This window comes from Cydia strobilella, chromosome 14, assembly GCF_947568885.1.
Source record: "Cydia strobilella chromosome 14, ilCydStro3.1, whole genome shotgun sequence".
Taxonomy (NCBI): Eukaryota; Metazoa; Arthropoda; class Insecta; order Lepidoptera; family Tortricidae; genus Cydia; species Cydia strobilella.
The window spans coordinates 5,495,048-5,521,654 of record NC_086054.1 but is presented as its reverse complement, the minus strand read 5'-3'; the positions used below and the strand labels follow the sequence as shown (position 1 = coordinate 5,521,654).

Genomic DNA, 26,607 nt, shown 5'->3' with positions numbered 1-26,607 from the left:
TTTATACCATATCATTCATATTTAAAAACTTCTTTCATTTCCGTATTCTTAAAAATAAACAATAACATATATTTGGTTACTTGTTATTGTTAGATGTAGCAATGGGTAGCATTTTCCATACTTCGAGCAACATGCTTCTGCTTTCAGTCTGCGAAAGCTCGCGGTTCGCTACGGACGCGTAGCCACGTAGTACGTCTACGGGCCTCCGCTGCTACGATCTTTTCAAACTTTTTATGTTATTTAATTCTATCCGCTACGATACTTTTGAGTTCTACAAATAAATAGTGAATGATCATGCTTTTATGCTCTGTACTTATTCAAATTTAATCAAAGTTTGAGTGCTGATAAAATTTATGATAAGTGTATTAGATAATTTGATAAGTGAAAAGTTCTTTATATCGCCGGTTTAATAGTTTTGCTCTATCGTGTTCGCTCTATTTAGAGTAACCTTGAATAAAAATAGTTACGAAGTTTTGAAAGGATAAATCCAGTGCATAACATAGTAATGAAAACTTAAAACTATTTTATTTTCACAGTCAAAATACTAACATTAAAATTCGAATCTTTTAAGAATAACTCAATGCAACGATGACAGAATTTCTACGTTTTAATGAGAGTTACGAGTCTTTTGAGCAGCGATGCACCAACGAGACCGTTTTCGATTGTACCGAAGAAGAGATGTTATGGTGGATGATAGGGCCTCGACGTCTTTCTCTAACAGTGCTTACACCGGTGACGGTGGTGTTGCTGCTTATCTTTGCGACGGGAGTGGCGGGGAACGTGGCGGTGTGTGTGGTGATCGTGCGGCACCCGGCCATGCACACAGCCACTAACTACTACCTGTTCAGCTTGGCCCTTAGTGACCTGCTGTTGCTGCTGTTCGGTTAGTACATTATGTTCCTATAAAAATGTATTTAAAAAAATATTACCTACATAATTCCGAGTGTCTATTAAGTAATGTGCCCACTTGGCTCCTATTTCATTAGTGTCAATAAGGGTAATACGTGTCGGCTTCGACTCCGCGCACGCCTCCCAAATATTCCCAAAACACCATTTGTTCCGTGGTGGGAAAGACATATTAAAATTTAAAATTCATTTTGGCGATAAGTACACTACTTTTCTGCTGCGTCACCTGTTCCGGTATAGGATTCGGCAGATAAATACTACTGAAAACGGAGTAACTACCTTGTATATTTGTTTTGGCGAGTTCCTAATATTACAGCACAGTTCATGCCATCTTCACGGATGTTCTTCAGCAAGCGAAATATTCCATAAATTTTAGAGCAATTCGCTTGCTTGGGTATCATTATAAAACAACAACTTTGCTCCATTGTAAAACAAATAATTATTGTAGATATCCACGTATTTTTTTTTTCCAAATATATTTATATAGTTATTTACGATACAAGTGCGGAAAAGAGGAAATTCGAAACGAGTGGCGATAAATTAAAACACGACCGCAGGGAGTGTTTTAAATCGACACGAGTTGCGAATCACCTTTTCGCACGTGTATCGTACAACGTTTTACAGTACATATGGCCCTTTAAACTTTCGACATATGCACGAAAAGTGCTCATTCCCGCACTAGTGCGAAAAAGTAGCACCATATGTACTGTAAAATTTATTTAACAACATATTACCATATTATTATTCAATTAAAAGTAAAACTAAAACTAACTAAGAATAACAACTTATTAATAATAAAAATTAAAAAACAAAACTACTCTTAATTAAAAAACATCTAAATAAGGCCCCCGCGGCATTGTGCCAAAGATGCTGGCAGCATTCCCTCGCTGAATGGCAATACTTATGCGCTGCGAGAGAAAGCCGCCAGCTCTCTGGTCACCGGTTGCGTCGACGTATTCTTGGGTTGCGAAAAAAAATTGTTAATACTAACCCAAACATTTTAACATCGATATATTGTTACAAAAAACCTCTAAAACATATTCTGCAGATACATAAAAATATTAATTGTGTGATTTTTACGGCGATCGGAGTCGTAAAGTGACCGTTACTGGCATTTTACTGCAGCAACTAATATCACTTCCTGGCCGCGGGACTCGTAAAAAATAATTACCACTGGCGTTAACGTGTTACCTCGGATCCCAGGTGTAGGTATATAATATGTAGTCAATATAACATGTTATATATCTTAATCTATATGTTCAATGTGAAGAAGGATGAAAATCTACTTACAAAATATGTATAACTGATTGTTTTACAAAATTAACTTCGTTTAAAATAAAATTTTAATTGAATAAAACGTTTTTAGAGTTCCGTACCCAAAGCGTAAAAACGGGACCCTATTACTAAGACTCCTTTGTCCGTCTGTCTGTCACCAGGCTGTATGTCATCAACCGTGATAGACATGACAGTTGAAATTTTCACAGATGTATTTCTGTTGCCGCTATAACAACAAATACTAAAAAGTACGGAACCCTCGGTGGGCGAGTCCGACTCGGTTCGGTCCGGTCCGGTTTTTTAGAATAATCCCATTTCTAAAATAATTATTCCATTTTTATTCTTCATTTAAATTAAGTCAATTGGTTAATTTACTTTCATTTTATTTTAAATATCTAGTGCAAAAATCATTCTTATTCAAATCGATTTGAATAAGAATTTTTTGTTTTTATTCTTCTACAAGTTAATTTTTGTCCAACTTTGATTCAAATACGCGAATAGAATGTCTAAAACTACTCCTGTTAGTTTTCGATATCGCGGTATTTTCATATCAACATTGTGATGTATAAAAACTATTTATAAAAAAATATATTTATTTAACAATAAACACAATTACACAGAGGCATATTGCATTGAACCCCGCACTAGGCATGGCCTGTATCGTGGGGGGCTTGTTGTGAGGAGGGAGTGAAATGTGTGTGTGTGAAATCTAAAAGTGTAAATAATGTAATGTAAAAGTTTTTTTGGATTTAATTGTGTTCGCGCTTTATGAAAAAGTGAATAGAAGAACTCGAAAAGGAATGAAGAATTAATCCTATGAATACGTAGTGTTAGGAATATCTTGGGAAGGTTTCAGAATTGCTTCTGATTCCTCGTAGTTCCAGGACTTTAGCAGGTTTAGTATTAAGATTAATTAATTTTTAAGAGAGTGATAAACGTGAATGTGAAGGTGAGAAGAAATCAGAGGAAACACGAACCATTAAATTAGAATAACCATATATAACTCGGCGGCCGCCGCAACCGGACAGAATTTTACCGAGCAGGTAAGGTCGGCCCCATTAATTCATAGATTCGTTTTCAGCCATAGCCCCTCTTTATCTTCGGGCTTCGCTCCCGCCTGGTCCTTCGATATCGCGTCTACATTTCTGGCCATTTTCTTTCAAGAAAACCGACTTCAAAAAGGATGAAATAAAATATTATCCTTCATTAAGAATTTTTAACTTCAAACATATCAGTTGGTAACGCATAGTGTTTAAAGTTAAGAATTCCTGTTGTGTTGTAAAATTTCTTTTACAAAAATTTTTTTTTTGATTTATCAATTTTAATTATTCTGAACGCACCAAGGTCCACAAGTAACAGTGCAAACTCAAAACGCATGAAATGGAACGCACCCGAATGATATTCTTTCTTCATTCTTCATTTAAAACTTTTCTGGCGTCGGCGTTTCGTGCAAATCTTGCAATTTTTACGCAAATACTCGAGTTTTCTGTGTGAATATGAGTGAGTCAAGTAACGCAGAGGAATTACAATTGACGCCAGCAGAATTGCGGCAAGCTGCAGAATTACATTTGTTACCCGAAAAATCGCGAGTAAAATACGTTTAGCATTCGATTTATTCAATGAATGGAGGCATAAATAAAAAAGGAGCTAAAACGTTGTCCTAAAACGGTGTTATTGTCATATTTCCTCGAACTAGCCAATTCTAAAAAGCCAAGTACTCTTTGAAATACATTTTCAATACTGAAATAAACTCTGAGAAGAATGTTCATATAAAATAAAGACTCATTATAAATAATTTAGTTGTTTTTCTTGTACCTACCCATGTAGTATTTTCCTCGCTTTAGTGAGGTGAAAAGATTTGTGGTACACGCGGATGCAAAGTTATTTTACGTCTCGTGTGTTGCAACACTCGCTACGCTCAGGATTTTTTTTTTGAACCACTCGGTTCACTCAGGATTATATTTTCGAACCACTCGCTTCGCTCGTGTTTCAACCATAGAATCCATTCGCTAGCTCGTAGTTCAACCCTAGAATCAATTCTCTAGCTCGTGTTTCAATTCCACATTCGGGTAAAATACAACTTTGCACCCTTGTATAACAATAGTTATTTGCGATACAAGTGCGGAAAAGAGGAAATTCGAAACGAGTGGCGATAAATCAAAACACGACCGCAGGGAGTGTTTTAAATCGACACAAGTTGCGAATTACCTATTCGCACGTGTATCGTACAACGTTTTACAGTACATATGGCCCTTTAAACTTTCGACATATGCACGAAAAGTGCTCTTTACGCACTAGTGCTACGTGCTCTTTTTCACCAAAAAACTTTTTTAATTATTTGGCTGAATAGAACTATCATTGCCATGTTGGCTGTCGTAAACAGAAAAAATGAAACATTAAAAAGTAAAACCGGCGCCCGGTATTTTAATTGAAAATTTACATGTATCTAAATAATTCATCTTAAATTGCAACCGTGTTAGAGCGTTTGTATAAAATGAGTGATTGTGATGAATTTTTGCGTTGTGTTTATCATCGCTAAACGTAATATATAGTGCTGAATACTATAAATATTTATTGAATAAATTACAATTACATTACTGAAAATAAATTGATTACGCAAAAATTAAAACTAAATCTAAATACCTACTAAATATAAAATACCTCTCCCAAACTACCCGCCTCTGGAATGGAACCTAGAATGCTGGCGGCGTTGCCCCTTTGCACCGACAGACTTAATCTCTGTGCAAAGAAGGAGCCCGCCCTGTGGTCGCCCGAGACACCTATTAGTCTGACCGACACTTCCTTTATAAACTGTTTTGTGTCGGTCGACCATGGACCCAGTGTTTCTATGGCAAGCGCCGCAAAATCGTATTGGTCCGTTAGGAACGCATATTTGCGACGCTTTAGTGTCAGGGCCTGTGCTGAATTAACAATATCATTCAGGTTCAAGGGAAAGTTCGCAACTGTAAGTGTAAAGTAGTCATGTAAACAATATTAGTTTTATTGGGATATTTTCGCAAATGTTTTTTAAAGTTTTTTGTCAGTTTATGTACATATTTTATTTTATAATTAATGAAAGTATTGACATATCAATCACGATTTAAAAATCGATTAATAATTGAGGTATTATATATTATTATATTATTATTATTATATTGTATGACGGTAAAAGGCCCAACGGCATGACCCTCGTGCCATGGAAGATGGGACGGCCGTTGGTTTGGGACGCAACCTGTGCCGATACCTTAGCGCTATCCCATCTCCATGGCACCGCAGTGAAGGCTGGTTCGGCTGCCAATTCGGCCGAGCTCCTCAAGCGGCGCAAGTATGTAACCATAAATAGTGGTTGCATATTTGAGCCGTTTGGGGTTGAAACTATGGGGCCTTGGGGGGAAAGTGCCCATAGAGTTTTTAAGGAATGTAGCCGCAGGTTAGTAGAGTTGACGCGTGACCAGAGGGCTGGTTCATATCTAGCACAGCGGATCAGCATTGCCATACAACGTGGCAATGCTGCCAGCCTTCTGGGCACGCTGCCAATAGACGGTACTGATTTGGGGCAAATTTTTTATTTATAGTTTATTTTTAAGTTTAGTTTTTAATTTTAGCTTTTAATTTAGTTTGTAATTTTGATTTTTTTATACTTAGTGTTTAATATAATGAAATTTGGTAATTAAAAAAAAATTGAGGTATAATTTGGTTCATATGTATAATTAAAAATAATAAAATATTTTTAACTGGAAAATTTGGTAAAGACTGTCAGAAGACCGTGGACAAAAAATATAGGGACATTGGCATATATAACGCTCAAAGTCACAGACAGCCTAACTTTACATTATGTTTCTAATTTTATTATGTAGTTTGATAACCACAAATTATTAAGGGAAAAGTGCTGTTTGAAAATGTACATTCATCATGCCTTCATTTACCACATCATGCGTGGCCGCCAGGGATCAGAAAACCGTGCGTTTTCAGAAAACCGGTTTTTGTGAAACAGCGAAACTGCAAAACCGGGTTTCCGGTTTTTTCGGTGATTTCGAATTTACGTACGTTTTGAAAATAAGCAAGTATTTTTAGGATCAATGATTTAAGGGTCCATCGTATACAGTCTTTATTATGTTTTGAGAATATAATAATTTTCAAGTGGATATAATATTAGCGAAAGTGTCCTCAGCAAAAAATATTGGAAAAACGCCGCCTTGAGTAATATCAATTTAGATTCTCTCCTGCATTTTAGATTTTTCCTTTATTAAGATATCTTAATAAAGGAAAAATCTAAAATGCAGGCTAACCTGTCGTAATAATCAGATAACCTGTTCGGACTTCAGGGCGTGTAACCGATTGCAGAATTCCATCTTAGTACTTTCCTGCTTGCATTGTAATATTAACATTCTAAATAACCCTTTTCTAAATTCCCATTAAGAGGGCGCGTAACAAAGCCCCCATAGAACCTAAATGATCGCGTACTGTGCGGTTTAAGAGGAATTTCCTCCCGCGGACGCTCTGACTGTGGAATGAACTCCTCTCCGATGTTTTCCCAAGGGTCTACAGTATGAGGTTCTTCAAAAAAGGAGTGTACAGGTTTTTAAAAGGTCGGCAACGCGCATGTCTGGAGTTGCAGGCGTCCATAGGCTACGGTGACTGCTTACCATCAGGCGGGCCGTATGCCACCGATGTGGTATAAAAAAGCCGGAAAATTAAAAAGGAACAAAAAATATGACGCGCCGCGCGAAACTTGCGACGGAAGTTTTGACCATTAGTTTGTCGGATTACAATACTAATGGAACCCTGAAAAGGGAAACTGCGTATTCGATATTTACACTAAGCGTCATACGTGTTGCGAGACCCTCCCTTGTTTACACCGCTAACAGGATTTTGTGTTAGACAATCCTCAGTTGTCACAAAGATATATCATCTATCATCTGTATAAAGGTGGCTATTGTTCACTTTGTTGAAATCTACTTTCATTAAGGCCGAGTCAGGATAAGCTGAAAGTGATTCTGCCCCACCGAGTTTTGGGTTGTAGTTTTTATGGATGGTGTAACTTCTCATTTGTGACAATACCTATGCCAAATTGCAGCTTTCAAAACTTTATAGTTTTTGGTTAAAAAAATCGTTTTTCCTAAAAAAAAATCTCTAGTGAACCAATTCCTGGGTACTTCACATATGTTGTACAGATGATTATAATAAGTCAGTGTTAAGTTGAAAAGTGACTCTTTTGTTATGATACTATTTACATCATATGGGTCGATGTTTATATTTTCGCATAGATTTAGATTTATATATTTATTCTCATAATATAAAATTACAATATAAATTATCCGAGACTAATCTACACGAACTTATATTATGATCGTCAGTAAGTACATACAATTTACATTATTTGATAATCATATTATTTCGTGTTGAATGCGAGCACGATCGTAGTATGGGCACTGTCTTAGTAGGTGGTCAATAGTTTGAATGGAGGTATTGTCGCATGGGCATAGGTTGTTATCAATTATCTGAAAGCGGTGTAAGTATGCTTTATGATACCCGTGCGTAAACTAATGGTCATGGAGCCGCGCAGCCACCTAATCGATTCAGTATTTTTTCACGTGTATGCCAGTGCTGCTATCTTCGTACCACTTGCTGTGAAGCTCGTATATATGTTTTCTGCGGTTGAGTTTGTGGCATGACAATGGGAATAGGGCGTAATCAGGTACTTTAGGCATTGCCGCAGCTATCGGTCCGTTCGTTTCCGATCAGGCCGACATATGCCTTTATCCAACTGAATTCTATCACTGTTTTTGAGACAACTATATAATAATATAACATAAACTTAAACGGCGGGTTTAAATCCAGCAAGCTGTACCCGTACATTTTTCATTACTTACACCAATAAATTATTACACTTAATTATTAAGATGGACTAATTATCTACCTAACCCTTGTAACTAAGAACAGCAAAAAAAGTAATGAAATAAATTTATTTGTATTTGTAAACTTTAATTCAGAATCATTCCATATATTTTGTGTATCCAAAATCCAAATCTCCGCTAGTCTTTTGCCTTTAGTTATAACGGTTTTCATCCAATCGGTAAGCTAGTTTCTTAGTTACTTTCTGCACTCTAAAGTTTTGATTGTCGGTCACATTGTAGAAGTCATCAAAGAAATCTTAACCGAATTTCGGGATCTTGACTGTATGTAAATTAAGACCCACCGAAACTTACTTTACTTATGACTTTGAGCGTAAGAGTGTGAGAGCAAGAGGTCCAGATAGCGGCGTCTCACTCTCACGCACAGTCATTTGATGTTGATGAACATTTTGGTGGTTAGTCATATTTTCAGAGAATCGAATGCAAAGCTTTGATATAGTTGCTCTTGCGATATTGAAAACTGTGAAATGGTGACTTTCAAAATTGTAGGTCGTGGGGTTCGGACTTTGACCTTCGCACGAACCAATGACTTCTGGGATAGCGTGGACTGCCTACTTAAATAAGTAGGTATATTAAGTAGTACTTAATATACCTACTTATAGCCTAAATTCTCTGGTATAACTCAGTGATAGGAGGCCCGTGGCTGCCGCCGTTAGTATCTAGGGCACATAGTAGACTCACTCAAGTGTGTGTAGCAATTTACAAGTTGCAGATGCAGAACATTCCCAAAACGCGGAAACATTCTCGAGAATGTTCCCAGAACATTCTAGCAACATGAACTTATCGTTTAAAAAAAATGTTCTTACAATCAAAAGTAAATGACCAAAATTTAAAACAACATATTAATATTTTACATGTTTTAGTTTGTTGATACAGTCAATTTTATTATTTTGTTGATCAGTGGTAAGTATAAGCAAATTCTTATTAAATTTCCTAGAATATTTCAGAGTAGGTAAGTTGCAACCAGATATATTTCTAGCACCAGTATAAAATAAAAATTAAATAGAATAAAACACTGTATGAAGAGTTCGTTTATTTAGTAGCCCATTCAAAAAAAATTACACTAAATATTTCTTTTTACTTTTTCCTTGTGCTCCAATACCAATTATGCTCTTAAATATATCGTCAGTATGTTAGTTACACCTTGTATTTTAATGACCATAGATAGGTGCCTATTATAAAATTGTGTACCTAATATCTAAAATAGTTTATTGACGGAAACTTACACATTTTTGAAATTGATACGTTAAGACATTTCCAACCCACGCCTAACAGAGAAGTATCTTTCAATAGGGCTTATTTCTACATGAAAACCATACAATAATAAGCCGCTTTGTAAATACTTACACTGCTCAACTTCCATTAAAAAACTAATTTTGCGACTCATAGCGAGAAATTACGGTAAACTATTGCGACACACCGGATATGGCGACCATATTATAACACTTTTAATATACGAGTTGTAAAGAAATAATGTACCAGACTGGTATTTGTAAATGTTTACGTCCCTCGTATAAATCACGTTTATAAGGGAGTAAATGTTGACCCTTCAGGGAGCAGCCGTGTCACCTATGCTATTCTTTAATCAATCAAAGCCGTCCAGGTTTAGCAGGTCATAGTAATATACTATTTGTCTCAATTAGTCTGTGGACGGACAGGATAATCCAGTAGGCCTTTAGGGTTTTCATGACATGAATGGCTCCGCATTCTATATATTATTTTTATTTTTACGTTAAAACATAAAGAAATAAATAAAGAAATTTATAAGTTTAAGGGTCCACTGCAAATCAGCGTCGTTGTACTAAGTGCTCCGATATACAATACATGCTGAGTGGTGAAGAAAAGGGGTTTCGTTAGCTTTTAGAAAAGTGGAAAATTGATGAGAAACACAAGCAGTTGACTTTAGAAGAACCAGATTTTAATACGAACTGACGTTAAATAGATAAATAAACAAACTTCAATATTTAATGGAATAGAAAATAACGAAAACATAGACAATAAATGATATCAAAGCTATATAATATACAGATGCGACCTCAACAAGTGGTATTATCTTTGAGACAACAAATTACGTATGCCACATGTTTAACATCTGTTAATTTTAAGATTGTTTTGTTTTAAATAAATTATTGCCGATCATCAATGACGTACAGCATTCAGCATAACACGTTATTAGAAACTATGTCGGTCTTATCCCGCCACTATTCCAACTTCCCCACTCTTTTGTTGTTGAAATAAATATTTTCTACTCGTTGGTACCGTTTTACTGACGATTTACATTGTACCATTTTACTTATAATCGATATTTGATAGGTTTTTTTTACTCTCCTGGGAAAAGTAGATGAGAGAAGTAGAAAATATAGTAATTTCCAAAGTAATTTCTTAGTCTTTAGAAATTACTTTGGAAATTACTATATTTCAATAGCTTGTGTATTAAAAGAGTCATTCAGTTTGGTTATTATACAGTGTATAATTAGGTTGTGTTAAATAATTTTTTTGTGCAATAACTTTAATGATTGAAATAATAAGATAAAATAACGAAAACATAGACAATAAATGATATCAAAGCTATATAATATACAGATGCGACCTCAACAAGTGGTATTATCTTTGAGACAACAAATTACGTATGCCACATGTTTAACATCTGTTAATTTTAAGATTGTTTTGTTTTAAATAAATTATTGCCGATCATCAATGACGTACAGCATTCAGCATAACACGTTATTAGAAACTATGTCGGTCTTATCCCGCCACTATTCCAACTTCCCCACTCTTTTGTTGTTGAAATAAATATTTTCTACTCGTTGGTACCGTTTTACTGGAATATAGGATCCCGCTGAAATATTCCGATGGTATAGGAAAGTCTATTATTTGCTTTTATTTGTAAAAGTTTTCTCAGTGCTTCAAACTAAGATTTATATTAAAAATATTGTGAGAAGTGAACTCATCTTTACCTAAAAAGATTTATAATATAACTATAAGTGTGTGTGCATAAAGATATACGCTGGGCCCGGTCGAAACATTTAAATCTGTGCATGAACAATCTAGCGCACATCGCCGTCGTCGCATGTCATCAAAGAGGTATGTGGATTCATTTTTGGTGGTTTGTGTAATGCTAGTACAGTTAAAGATTTAACCTATGGTTTACAGTTAGCAATTATAATATCGAAGGCAAAAATACACAACATAATTTGGTCCTTCGAACCGGATCATTGACCTTTAATTCGCGGTGCGGTCAATGTAAATAAATACGTGTGTTTATTTTGTGTGTTTTCAAAATGGCGAAGAACAAAACAAATTATATTCGGTTTAATATAGAATGCGACTGGTTGCAATCATCTTTTGAGATGATAAAATCCGAGATTAGTTCTAGTATTTTAGCGGCGAGATTACGAAAGTTGGAATCTCATTTCGATAAATTGACTGTGGCGTATGAGGGTTTACTTGAAAGTCTCGAGGTGGAAACCGATGGTGAAAAGATCAAAGAATATAAGCTTTGCTATAAAAATGCTGAGATGCACTATAATAATTTAGATGCGTTGTCCTTGGAAAAAATGAACTTGGAGGTCGCAGCGGCCGTGCCTTCAGCACAACGGCCACGCCTCCCACAAATCCATCTTCAGCAATTTGATGGCGATATATTTGCTTGGTCCGGGTTTATGAGTCTCTACACCTCGTTGGTCAAGTCAAGGACAGATATTTCAAAAACTGAAAAATTGCATTATTTAGTTTCAAACTTATGCAATGAACCGAAGTCATTAGTTCAACATTTGCCTATGACAGATGCTTCGCTAGATGTAGCGCTGGAAATTTTGAAGTCGCGGTATGACAATAAACGGTTGCTCGCGGATAGTCATATTTCGCGTATTTTGAATCTAATGCCTATTAAAAAACAAAGCGCATTACGGGCGCAAATATTGAATCCTTTACTTGAGTCGACACGGGCCCTTAAATCTTTGGGTTTCCCGACAGAGCACTGGAGCTTCATATTACTCCATATAAGTCTTACGAAATTATCTATTGATATTAAATCTCGGTTTGAACAAGTTTATGGAGGCGTGAAGAAGATTCCTGCATTCGAAAACTTGGTTGAATTTCTACAAAATGAATGTCAACTTATTGACACTGCTAATACGTCAGAAATAATCGCACATAAAACGGGAAAAAGCGTAAATATAATTGAACAACGCGTAAACTATGATAATTCGATTCCTAGTTTGCGGTGCGCTTTTTGTTCTGTGTCGGGACACGTTATAACAGATTGTTATAAGTTTAAAAATAGTACGCCCAGTGATCGCAAAAATTGGGTACGAAATAATAATCGCTGTTTTCGTTGTTTTGGAAACCATTCGGCGGCAACGTGTAGTCAATACATTCCTTGTGCACGATGCGGGAATATTGGACATAATTATTTAATTTGTGTGATGGAAATGAGCACACGTGACCCGGTTGAACAATATAATCGGCGTGTTCGAAATGAGCGAACTACAAATGCGGCTATACTAAGTTCTAGCACCACCGCCGCCGCCGCCGCGGACTGCATGCGTACTTGTACTTGTACGTCCGAGCGCTCTGATGCGCCAGTGACATCTATTGACAACACGGAATAGCAATTAATCACGAGTAATGTTTCTTCGAAGCCCGCTTTGCTTGAAGATGTAATTTTACCAACTGTTATCGTTAGTGTATTATCAAAAAATGCAGAATTTATTAAGACTCGAGCTCTTTTAGATTTAGGTTCTCAAACTACAGTAGTGCGGAGAGATTTTGTTGAAACTTTGGGGCTAAAGAAACATTACTCTTTTACCTCGCTATCGGGTGTCGGTGACAAAGGTAGTAATAGTAAGCATATAGTGACTCTTACTTTTCGGTCGGAACGTAAAGAAAACGTTATTTTGTCGGTAAATGCGGTGGTTTTACGGTCGCCAACGGCGTATATTGCTTCTCGGCTCGGTTTATCTAATGAATATCTTTCGGATTTCGGTTTTGAACACATGTCTAGGGTGGACATAATATTCGGTTGTGACATACTCGGTGAAATAATTGAAGGAAATAAAATCATTATACGGAAGGGTGGTCCATATGCTATCGATACAATATTTGATTTGGCGGTTTTCGGTCCATTACGTGGTATTAATCGGGAGATACCACGTAGTGTGGAATGTTTTTCGGGTGTTTCCTTGATTGACACGGTCGAGCGGTTTTGGAAAACGGAAGAGCCTCCTAAGGTTTCTATAAAGGATCCTATGGATGTGGATTGTGAGAATTTCTTTACTACTACGGTTACTCGGGGGACTGATGGTAAATATGTTGTTCGTTTACCGTTAATACCTAATCATGCGGAGTTAGGTGACTCAAAACCAAATGCGATTCGTCGGTTTATAGCTTTAGAAAAGCGCATGAAATCACAGCCGATATTTAAAGAAAAATACAAACAATTTATGGAGGAATATCAAGAACTTGGTCATATGAAACTTTCACACTTTGATGTGGACTCTGGTCATCAATATTTCATTTTGCCTCATCATGGAATTTTTAAGAAATCTGGGGACACTGAAAAGATTCGTGTTGTCTTTGATGGAAGTGCAAAAACAACAACTGGTGTTAGTTTAAATGATTGTTTATATTCAGGGGAAAAATTGCAAAATGACATAACTACAATAATTTTAAATTTTCGGTTGCCCTTGATTGTTTTTACTACTGATGTAAAAATGATGTTTCGAATGACGTGGATTCATCCTGAAGATCGAAGATACCAGCTAATTCTTTGGAGACAGAATGAAACTGAGCCTGTTCAATTTTTTGAACTGGTTACTAATACCTACGGGTTGAAGTCGAGTCCTTTTGTATCGATTAGGTGTCTTCACCAGCTGGCTGCGGACGAAAAGGAGCGGTTTCCGAATGCTGCCAGGCTTCTATTAGCTAACACATACGTAGACGATATCAACGGAGGAGCAGACTCCATTCAGGAAGCTGAAATGCTTATGAAGGAGCTAATCGAGATCATGCGAACTGCGGGCTATGAATTGCGAAAATGGGCATCTAATGAACCTCGCTTATTGGCTGGATTTCCCACGGATCATTGTGAAATTCCTCGTTGTTTTGACAATGATGATAGTACTGGATTTATCAAGGTCTTAGGTATTCAGTGGAATCCATCAACGGACTCGTTTACCTATAGAGTTAATTTACCTGACGAGCAAGCTACGCCTACTAGGCGCAGTATTCTTTCGTCGTTGGCAAAATTATTTGACCCACTCGGATGGATTAGTCCCGTAGTTTTCAGAGTAAAATTATTATTACAGGAGCTAGTAAGTGATGGAGCTAAACGAGTAGACTGGGATTCACCGGCACCTAGCCATATAATCGACAAATGGAATAACATTCTCTCAGACTTACTCAATTTAAAAAAACTAGTTATTCCTCGGTGTTTGAAGTTAAAGAGCGAAGTGTCATACTCTTTGCACGGTTTTTGTGACGGATCGTCTGTCGGTTATGCAGCTGCGGTATACTTGCGATCAGAATCTTGTGACGGAGAAGTTACTGTTCGCCTGGTTATTGCAAAAACAAGAATTTCTCCACTTAAAACCAAATTGACGATACCACAGACGGAATTAAGTGCCGCAACTTTGCTGGCTAAATTATTGTCTCACGTATATTTAGCACTATGTGAGCTCTCACTTACAATAACGGAAATTATCGGTTGGTGTGATAGCACGATAACTTTAGCTTGGCTAAGTATTTCACCCCATAAATTGGATGTATTTCAAGGCAACAGAGTTTCCCAGATAAATGAGCTCAATTTACCAGTTTCTTGGTTTTACATTAACAGTGATTTAAATTGTGCGGATGTTGCATCTCGTGGTTGTACAGCCGCCCAATTACTTAAACTTCCTTTGTGGTGGAGTCCAAAATGGTTAAATCAGCCTCGAGAATATTGGCCTAGTCAAACCAAGCCAGATTTTCCTGAGAACTTGCCAGGTTTACGTTCAAAATTTGTGTCTAACAGTCTAGCTTTAGGTGACTTTGATTTAGTCGATCGGTATAGTTCGTTTGAAAAATTAGTCAACGTAACTGCTCTTTTGTTTCGATTTATGAATAATTGTCGTGGTAATAAAAACATTAACAAAAATGTTTCTGTATCGGAACGTCGTTTCGCCTTGTCTCGTTTGTTCCTGATGATTCAAAAGAAACATTTCTATAATCATATCGAAGATATATGTGCTGGGAAACCTATTCGAGACTCGTTACGAAAACTTAACTTATTTGTCGACGGACAAGGTTTGATTCGAGTTGGCGGACGTCTTTGTCATTCAGAACTCCCTTATTCGGCTCGACATCCCATTTTACTTCCGGGAAAAGAAAAACTCACATTTCTTTTAGTGGAACATTATCATAAGGTATATTGTCACGTAGGTGCTGACACTTTAGCTTCAATTCTAAGTCGGAATTATTGGATATTATCAATGCGATTTGTGACTAAAAATGTGACATTTAAATGCATTCCATGCTTTAAAACTGCGCCTCGACACCAACAGCCATTTATGGCAGACTTACCTGCGGATCGGGTTCGATGTTATCGAGTGTTTGAAGGAGTAGGAACGGATTTTGCAGGTCCAATCCTCATGAAGAGCAGTAGTTTAAGAAATGCCCGCATTCAAAAGTGTTATTTGTGCATTTTCGTTTGTTTGTCAACAAAGGCGGTACATTTGGAAATAGTCTCTCAACTATCAGTCGAAGCATTTGTCGCTGCTTTTACTAGGTTTGTTTCTCGAAGGGGGTTACCTTCATTGATTCGCTCTGATTGTGGTACAAATTACGTCGGGACTAACAAACATTTAAAGGAGTTATTCATATACTTAAATAATCACCACGGCGAGTTAGAACGCGATTTAATCAAAAACCAAATTACATGGCTGTTCAACCCTCCCAGTAGCCCAAATATGGGTGGATTGTTTGAAGCTGCTGTTAAATCGGCTAAAACACATATGTATCGTGTACTCGGTGATCAACGGCTTACGTTCGAATGTTTGACGACATTTTTTACTAAGGTCGAAGCGGTGATGAATTCAAGGCCTTTGTGTCCTCTTAGTTCAGATCCGACAGACTTGGAAGTTTTAACTCCTGGTCATTTCATTATCGGTCAACCACTAGTAGCTCTACCGGAATATCCATTTGAACTAACGAACATAGGGCGTTTGTCACAATTTCAACAAGTTCAAAAACTGACACAACATTTTTGGTCTCGTTTTCGCAATGAATATCTTCATACTCTACAACAGCGTCCTAAATGGACTTTACGTACGAAATCTCCGGAAATTAATGATTTAGTTTTAATAAAGGAAGATAACTATCCACCCTTACAGTGGAAACGTGGCCGCATTATTAGATTATTGCCAGGAAAAGACGGAATCAATCGTGTAGCTGAATTAAGGGTTCAAAACGGTTCTTTACTTCGGCCTGTTTCAAAACTCTGTGTATTGCCTTTGATGGATAGTTGCTAACCAAGACCTAGCTTGGTTCGGGGGGAGAATATGTGCAAGCATTATTCATTCTCTCAATTTTGAAATCCATTGTCTGTGTCATGGCATGGCAACACCAAACTTCGCACTGCGCAGCCGCGAAAAGAACAAGCGTTCAAATGGACCAATCAAGTTAGTCTTGATTGTCGGTTGTAAAAATGTCGGAATGTAAAAGTTTTCTCAGTGCTTCAAACTAAGATTTATATTAAAAATATTGTGAGAAGTGAACTCATCTTTACCTAAAAAGATTTATAATATAACTATAAGTGTGTGTGCATAAAGATATACGCTGGGCCCGGTCGAAACATTTAAATCTGTGCATGAACAATCTAGCGCACATCGCCGTCGTCGCATGTCATCAAAGAGGTATGTGGATTCATTTTTGGTGGTTTGTGTAATGCTAGTACAGTTAAAGATTTAACCTATGGTTTACAGTTAGCAATTATAATATCGAAGGCAAAAATACACAACAACAGTATAGGTAAATTTTTCAACACAAACCTTTGTATTTTGTTTTACGGTGGTTCCAATACAAGACTGCTCATCTCAAATCGAAATAAATGTCATAAACCAAAAAAAAGTGACCAAGGCTTTTCAGTGAAAAACGCCTTTTAGCTGTGACCTGTGACGCTGCCACTATGTGACTTGGTTTAGACAAGACAGACATTAAAGTTTTAAAGGAATCTCGTAATTTTTATCTGTAAATAAAAAAAAACTACTAATTCGTTGTAATGTTTTTTTTTTCGTCAAGATGTAAAAATAAATAATGTGTCGTGTCGTGTGCATAAAACGCAAAAAACAATATTTTTTTTGCCGAATTTGACCAAATTTCATGTAATTTTTTTGTACCGTATGACCTCATGAATGCGTGGTTAAAATCTGTCGAGTTTAATTAGCCCACGGTGTACATAGTTAAGTGTTTCTACTTAAAAATAACACAAATTAAAATATTTTCAAAAAATAATTTAATTTGTTTCTTATACTGCTCATCTCATCAAAAATCTTACCCCGGTGCACATGAGGTTGCATTCATGCACCATACCTCTAAGTCCACTTTTGAAATTAATAAATCGAAGAGTTCAAGTCGTTTTCTGGTCTATACTATAGTACTTGTAGTAGAAAACGTGTTACACTAACCATTGCGCCATACTAGCCGAGCGTACTTTTCTTGGGCTAGATGCTATTTTGCCGTGTGACGCTGAATGAAGCTAGTGCCTTGATTGCGCTTTGTATTATTTATACGGTTTTTACCTACTTTGTACACAATAATGCCGGTAAATAATTAAATTCAATAAGGTGTTTCCTCACATAAAAAGTGTCCTTCTCCCCGGACACTTTTTGAAAACCCGCCCGGACGCCCTCCAAACTAGGACAAATCCGGGGAAACCCGGACGGATGGCAGCCCTACACTAATGCTATAAAATACCATCACTTTAAAAGGTTTGCATTCGGCGAGATATTTGGAATATATCGGGCGTAAAGCGGTTTCAAAAGGCTTATTTACTTGAAACCAGTGGGCGGACCAACACGTATCAAGTTAGCATGTAAAGCTTGGCGGTTTTCTGTTGTGTTTACGGAAAACTAAGCCGGTTTTCTCCGCTTTTAATTTCCGTATCCTTTTATCGTCTATTAGCTCTGGAGGGAATTTTCCCATTGGAAATCATAAATAAAAAAAGCCTACTTGAGCTTACTGTAGGGCTTAATTAATTTGTGTAACGATGTTTATTTATTTATCATGGACTTACTTAACGAAAATCAGTTACTAATAAAATTAAAATAGGACTTCTTAACTGACGTATTGAAGTCACATTTAGAGGCATTTTAGAAGGTATGCCGAGAAGAGGAAAAAAATACTCGAAAACAAACCTGAAGAGGAATAGTACCCATTCAAATGTAATTTCAATACGTTAGATAAACCGTTTTATTTTCATTTTAACGTAATGTTGAGTTACTGACGGTTTACATTGTACCATTTTACTTATAATCGATATTTGATAGGTTTTTTTTACTCTCCTGGGAAAAGTAGATGAGAGAAGTAGAAAATATAGTAATTTCCAAAGTAATTTCTTAGTCTTTAGAAATTACTTTGGAAATTACTATATTTCAATAGTTTGTGTATTAAAAGAGTCATTCAGTTTGGTTATTATACAGTGTATAATTAGGTTGTGTTGAATAATTTTTTTGTGCAATAACTTTAATGATTGAAATAATAAGTCTCAGAACGTCGGCTGTTGTCCTATTTTACAAAATATGTGTCGCATTCAGAAATACCTAGCTTAAAAAAATTGCTACAATATTTTCGGCTATCGATAACGTTGGTTTTTAAATCTATAGTAATATTATAAATGCGAAAGTGTGTCTGTCTGGCTGTTACATCTTCACGCTTAAACCGCTGAACCGATTTAGTTGAAATTTGGTATAGAGATAGTTTGAGTCGCGGGGAAGGATATAGGGTAGTTTTTATCCCAGAAATCATCCTTTAAGGGGGTGAAAAGGGGGGTGGAAGAATGTATGGGGAATCGATAGAAAGCAGATTGGGTAAAAAATATGCTACGCAAATTACAATTTCCACGCAGACGAAGTCGCGGGCAAAAGCCAGGGTAGCTTATTGGCCACCAACGTTTAAGAACTACAAAACGTAAACGGCGCATAAACTTTTTCTATTTCAGTGTAAACGTGCCCTAATACAGAATAGAGTGGGCAGTAGGTAATAGACGGGCTTTAATGTAAATCTGGGAACGGTCTGACCCTATCAAAAGAGAATATATCCTACAAGAGTATCCACTTAGATGCAAATTTATGGATAGTTTAGTTTTTGTAAAAGAAGCGAAAAGAGTGACGAAGTTAGACGTCGACATTTTGTTTATTTTTTACTGACCTGTAGCAGCAGCCGATACTAAGCCGATTTAAATGACCTGTTTTACCATAAATTTATATACTAGCTTTTGCCCGCGACTTTGTCTGCGTGGAGTTAGTCAATCATTTTTCATTTTTTCATCTCTATACCAAATTTCAACTAAATCGGTTTAGATGTATAAGCGCGAAGAGGTAACAGGCAGGCAGATACAATTTCGTATTTATAATATTAGTATGATGTGACACCGAATTGTTCACTGATTGGGAAAAATTGTAAAAAAGTAATTAGGTAACAAATTTTCGCTGCTAAATCATTTTTTGAAGTTACATGGGCTAAATCCGATTTATGTAAATATGCAGTTATTGGTCTTACTGACATTACACAAGACCACGACAGGACGTATTATAAAGAATTCGAATATAAAATAATTAATTTTTCATTTACTACCTACTAAAAATATCAACCTAAATCGCTTACTTGACTTTCTCCAAATTTTCTGTAATTATGTCTTAAAATAAGTGAATCTCTTAAAATAAAATAAAAAACTGCACTAATTTAAATATAAAATATGAAAATCGTTCACAGTTTCTATCGAAATAAAACAATAGAACAAATTGATTCCATCTTATTTTGCATATTTATCCATATATGGGTTATTTGTGTGTATAGCGTCCTCTACCTATCGTATACTTTGACATTTTCAGCAACGCACTTGTCTTATCCTCTGGAGTTGCAAGCGTTCATAAAATATGGTGGTGTATTCCCATTTGTCCGCGTCCCACGTGACCGCCGCCATACATAAGGCCACAAATGAGGGGACAACTGGGAATGATTGTGATATGTGCCCGGCTACAAATGGGAGTACACCAATACGGTTCTGCATGTCATCAAGTGCACCAAACACTTTTGTTTGCCACCGTCGTGGTCGTGGTACATACTACATATATAGAGGACGGCACGGTAGCAAATTAAGACGATGGATTGCGTTTTCACAGACTAATTTACGTAAGTTATCAACTCGTTGAATTGCTTAGGTTTCTGGATTTAAATTAAATCCATTTAGCTAACAAGTTTTTTACTAAAGCTATCTAAAACGAATTTGTAACTCTGCGGGGAATATAAAATTTTCCGAATAAGTAAACTTTGGTGATGTCATGAATGTTATATCTATCTGATTTAAAAAATGTACCTATCTGTCGTTACAAAATTTAAAAGAAAATCTGGCTTTATGTACAAAATAACATCTGTAAAACTTCTTTGTAAGTAAATAAAGTAACCACCCTAAAAATACATCCATGCTATTTATGTTAAAAAATATCTTCATTAAATACATGAATAAAAAAATTATAAAATAAATCCAAAAATTTGGGCATATTTTTTTGGCAAGTCTACAACTACATACTCGAAGGCCGAGAACGAGTTCCGTGCGTTTTTAAGCGGACAAAGCGGGAGTGTGTATAACGCCAATTAGGCCATATTCTTCTTGTTGTGCCATGTCCTCACCGGACGTCGGCGACCATCTCTCGGAACTTATTCCTATCCTGTGCCATTCTGCTCGGCGGCAGCGTCATTAATATAAGTCCAGCTTTTAATATTATACATCCAGGTTAGCTTCCTTCTTCCTCTACTTCTTTTAATATTATCCTTCCAGGCTAGCTTCCATCTTCCTCTACTTCTTTTAATATTATCCTTCCAGGCTAGCTTCCATCTTCCTCTACTTCTTTTAACCCTTAAATGCATGATTTTTTGTATAACTTTTTAATAAATTGAAATAGATGTGTCATGTTGTATAGATTGAGGGAAAAATAAAGAAAAAAATCATAGTATTTAAAAAAAACCATCAAATATACGATGCATATATACATCATTATGCATTTAAGGGTTAATATTATCCATCCAGGCTAGCTTACTTCTTCCTCTACTTATTTTAATAGTATCCATCCAAGCTAGCTTCCTTCTTCCTCTACTTCTTTTGCCCTCTATTTAGCCTTCTATTATTTTCCTTAGAATTTGATATTTATTGTTACGGTGTACATATATGTCCATATTTATTGTTAGGGTATATACATATGTACAAAATATGAGATTTTTCTTTTCTTTACTGTTTCCAAAATTTTCAATTTTTTCTTCATTGTTTGCAAAACTATTTACTGCATTGGTTATTCGATCTCTCCATGATATTTTTAGCATTCTTCGGTAGAGCCACATTTCAAAAGCGTTTATTTTTGCCTTTATGGTTCGGTTTATGTTTATCGACGCCGTATATAACTTTAATACAGATAACACGTAACATTTAAACACTCTACATCTGAGTTTCAGGTTTATATCTTTGTTGGTGTATAGCTTGTTCATTTTCATGAATGTGCTTCTTGCTATTTCTATTCTTGTCCGTATCTCTTTTCGTGGGTCCCATTTTTCGTTAAGAGAGCTTCCTAAATACTTGTAGTGTTTGACTATTTCAAAGTGGCTTGCCGTTGATAGACAGCGTAAGCATACTATTCATCACATAATATACGACTCCCCAGAGAAAGTTTAATTGCAATCATGCAGACCTGCTCGCGCCTAGTGAAGACGCAGCCCTATAGGCAAAGACACTTTTATTCTTAATTACTAATATTTCAAGCGACTTGAATCTATTGTTTTGCCATAAGATTTTAAAAAAGCAGGCACACCGAGGGCGGGGTTCGGGCTCTCTTCCAATTCAGATGGCGTGCCGCAAACATCGAAAATCGAAATTTCTGTCAATGCCTCTATCACTCGAAAAGCCAAGAAATTAAAATAAAGAAATTTTGAGTTCCGATGTTCGTGGTAAGCACTCACTCAGAACTCGTGTGCAAAGTGAAACACACCACTAATCCTCAATATCTCTAGAGAAAAGTTATAACTACAGTCAAAGATAGATATAACACCGTAATAGATAGATACAGTCTAAGGAAAAAACGTGCCTCTAAAATCAAGAAAATTTGATTCTCGTTCAGAGGGCGCTACTAGTTTTGGTCTACAGTCGTATAGATGGCGTTGACGGTTTCGTTTGTTATTTAACAATTTTAACGCATATCAGTGAAAGAACATGGGTCAAAATCATAAAAATAATAAATGCAAATAAAAATTTTTTTTATCTATATTTAAATACATTCTATCGTATTTTTATAAATCTTCATTTTTAGTTTTAAAGTGTGTCGACAGATGGCAGTGAATTTACTGTGGTCACAAAATTTACTATGACAGTATCGCTCTAGTATAAGTTACTCTATGCTACAGTAGAATAAACTTCGAACAGGTAGAAGTAGCTTGTCACAGTTAACTTGACAATTTCGACTCGTTATAAGTTTGTAGTGTGTGTTTGCGTTGGAGTTATGGCTTGATTCTGTTCTGTGGCATTGTCTCGTGCGATGTAGGTCAGGAATTAAGCCGGAACACGGCCACCTTTATACACAAGCTATGGATTAGTAAGAAACTTACTCGTCATAGACTAATTATGCTGTCATAACATGCTTTAATTAAATTCAAGTGCGGTTAACAGGTTCAAGAGGTATGCAGTCGAAGTTACGGGCAAAATTCGTAATCTACTAAGCGGAGCGAGGTCTTTTTGTTAAGTACCTAGGGGTGCATTTTTCATGTTTGTTCTGTTTCTGTGTCTGTTAGATAGTATCTTAAAAATGGTTGGACCCGTATTCTTGAAATTTGTCACGAAAGTATATAGTGCACATAAATTAGGAGGTTTGATTTGAGAAAGCTGGGCCTGGTTAAAGAATTAGGGTAGGGTAGGTTCTGGGTTCGAATCCCAGGTGTGTTCTATGTTTTTAAGTGTCTGTATATTATATATATCGTTGTCTGAGTACCCACAACACAAACCTTCTTGAGCTTACTGTGGAGCTTTGTCAATTTGTTTAAAAATGTCCTGTAATATGCATTTATCTATATATATTTTGTTTATATGTCGCGAGGTGGTCGCGAGGTTCAGGGCGAACTACTAGTAAGTATGTTAGTCAGCTGTAACACAATTTTGCAAGCACTCCTTTCAATGCAGCAACCGCTAAGTAGTAAAGGTAAACTTGTGTATGTGTATACACGGATCCCTTTATTTTACCGAATTTTTTTTGACCAAATTTCATTTCCCAACCAAACTTTACCAACTGCACGTTTGTCAACTCAATCTTTCCCATATAATTATTTCGCAACCATTTCATTTCCCAACCCCATAGTTGGGAAATGAAAATTACGTACTAGGTTGGGTTAGGTTAGGTTTGATTATGTAAAGTTGGGAAATGATTAGTTGGGTTTTAAATTTTTGGGAGAGATAGTTTGGGATATGAAAATTTGGCAATTTTTTTCGGTAATACGTCAGTAACCCGTGTATACAAAGCGTGCCGATTTGCAGAAATAATTGACTCGCTCCATTTTTATAATAATAAGCTCGATAGCTGGAACGCCAAATTGGATCCAATCGAAATTCAAATTAATTCACTTGAAATGATAACTTAACATTAGGTATTACGAGTATGTCAACGTGCCGAGACAAGTAAAGAAAACCCGACATCTAAGCCTCGCCAAAATAAATCAATGAATACGAAACAATTGCGACTCAATTCTGCCCCACAAAGCATATAGAACCAGACAAATCCTCCTACTAAATAAATCCCTAGACGCCATGGAAAACGATGTATATAGTGAACCTTCGACAAGCACTAAAGTTGCCCTAAAAAAGGTTCAAAAGATAGGTAATATCCCGTGGCGCGATAAAAGCATAACAGAGCTGTCAGAGACCGCAGAACATCACGATGAATCTTCGACAAATGGTGATTATCGCCAAATCTGTCATGCGGAATCTGTACGCTGCACAGCTTCTTTTTTCTAGGCCACAACTATCTTAAAAACAACCCTAATTTCAAGCTGTCCAACCCGCTGCACTGAACGCCTAAAATATAGCAGGACTCGATGAAGTTGCGGCAATAGAAACATTATGGTGATTTTATATAGAATTTAGCAAGTTAGATGGTTATATCTGTTTGTCTTTTTACTGTGATTATTGACAGTTTACCTGCCTAGGTATTTGTATTTTTAACAATGTAATATTTACAATTTGGTACCTACATTAAAAAAGATTACACCTAGACAATACTACTATCACCTATAAACTGCCAATGAAACATAATGCACATTGGATAATCGGCTTCATACCACAATAAGCCTAACCCTAGACATTTGTTACGATTACTTTCGCATGTTCGTATTGTATCTAAACATAGGTACGTCAAAAACAACGTTAATACAAAAGGAATACGGTTCTTTTTCTAAAGGAACATCAAAGCCAGTAGATTCAATGATCATATTGGTTTCTAGCTAGTGAAACGGTGTATTACGAAAGTAATTTCCACAATCTCGCATACCGGATTTATATTCCAATTTGAACTTTATGCAACTAGAATAGGGTTGGTTTTCCTATAATTCAGTTAGTGATGACATATTTGTTGATTAAACTCACAGTGGGGGTTGTATTGTCTGTATTGGCATTGGTACCTTCTATTCTATCCATTGGTTAGGGCTGGTACACACGGACTGCAACGCGGAGACAATATATATGGGAACCGCACGCTGATTTCACGCCAACTGCACAGTTTCCATACAAATTGCAGCAGAGTTGCAGTCCGTCTGTGCCGACCCATAGAGCGTTTTCACATTATCCGATCCGATATCGGATGCGAGTACACACTCATTATGCCTACACATACGCACACAAACAAATATAATCGGTCCGACAGCTGACGGGGGGCTCCGACATGCTGGCTGAATTTATTGGAAGCGCCTTCCCGATATCGGATGTCGAAAGTCGAAAGGCGCCTATGGCAAAAACAGCTGCAGGAGAGTGCCATTGGCATGAAGTTCGGCTTTTTTGCGTTATTTATCGTGTATTTATTAGTAATAATGACATATTAACAATGGCGATAAGAACACTTGAAACCTTTTTAAGTAGTATAGGTATACACGGTGTAACATGAGGATACCGAATAATTTTAACAGCGTATTCCTGATCATATTTAAAGACATGTCATATAAACTTTTCTGTAATTTGCCTATTTTCAGAGTTAATACCAATTAAAAAAAAAAAAACTAGTTTTTATTGTTACATAATGCAAAACGCATTTTTGATGGCGATGTTGCCACTGTGAGACGTAGTCTAAGTCACCTTATTGAAAGATGTCAAAAAGTGACAAGTAACACTTTGTAAAAACTACGTTTAACGAAAAAAAAGTTAAAGTCCATATTAAGTGACAAGTTTACCAATAATATTTACTTTTTATGTACAAATACATCTAAAAAATAAAAAAATAAAAAATAAATTTTTGTTTTGCGAATTTGACCTAAACTTATAAAAAATTTTCCTTCTTTTGGCCTCAGAAAAGCGTGGTTAAAATCTTTCGGTTTCATCGTGAACACCTTGTATAACCTGCTTAATTTGAAAAGTTTTAATCACGTTACTGGTTACTTCAATACATTAGACATTTGGTTTGAAGTCACAATTCAAAATACGACTGTCAATTATGGCGAACGCAACTAGGGTAATTTTTAGAACTAATCAATTTAATAAACCCTCCATTGTACACAACAATTACCGGTATAACTAACATTATTCTAAGAATAATAGCACAACGTGGAGTTATGTAAACCGCCGACAGCATTATCACGTTTCCATTATCTTGGACTCTGAACAAAATGTCACAAGAGTGAGTTGGCATGTGCGTCCCCAATCCAGAAAAAATTAAAATATTCCTTGCAATAAATAATTGCAAAAAAAATGTATGCGAAGATTTGTCACCGGTTTCACATATACTTGAATCCACGATTAATCAACTTGGAAAAGAAAGATGTGCGGTGGTCAATTTGCCTACGATCAAACAGAAGCAGGATTCAATTAAGGCGGTTCCCTGAGCCAGAAGGCGAAAAATCTCCTTATTATATCTAAGAGGCGTTGATATTCGTAGACGTGGAAAAAATATATGTAGTTCTTGACTATATTATCTTTAATATCATAGCTTCCGATACACGAATTATGACACTTCGCTCGATACAATTATTTCCCAAAGTAACCTCTAACTCGGACTTTTAATCCAACTTTACTCGGTTATTT

At 36.3% G+C, this 26,607-nt stretch overlaps 1 protein-coding gene across 1 annotated transcript in view; it reads left to right on the top strand.

Moving 5' to 3' along the window:
* The first annotated feature begins 588 nt into the window (after positions 1 to 588).
* LOC134747442 (neuropeptides capa receptor-like) overlaps positions 589 to 26,607 on the top strand; it is a 118,333-nt gene continuing 92,314 nt past the window's right edge. Inside the window, exon 1 of the mRNA XM_063682067.1 lies at positions 589 to 883. Within this exon, the coding sequence (XP_063538137.1) occupies positions 589 to 883 (295 nt within the window). The remainder of the gene's footprint in view (positions 884 to 26,607) is intronic.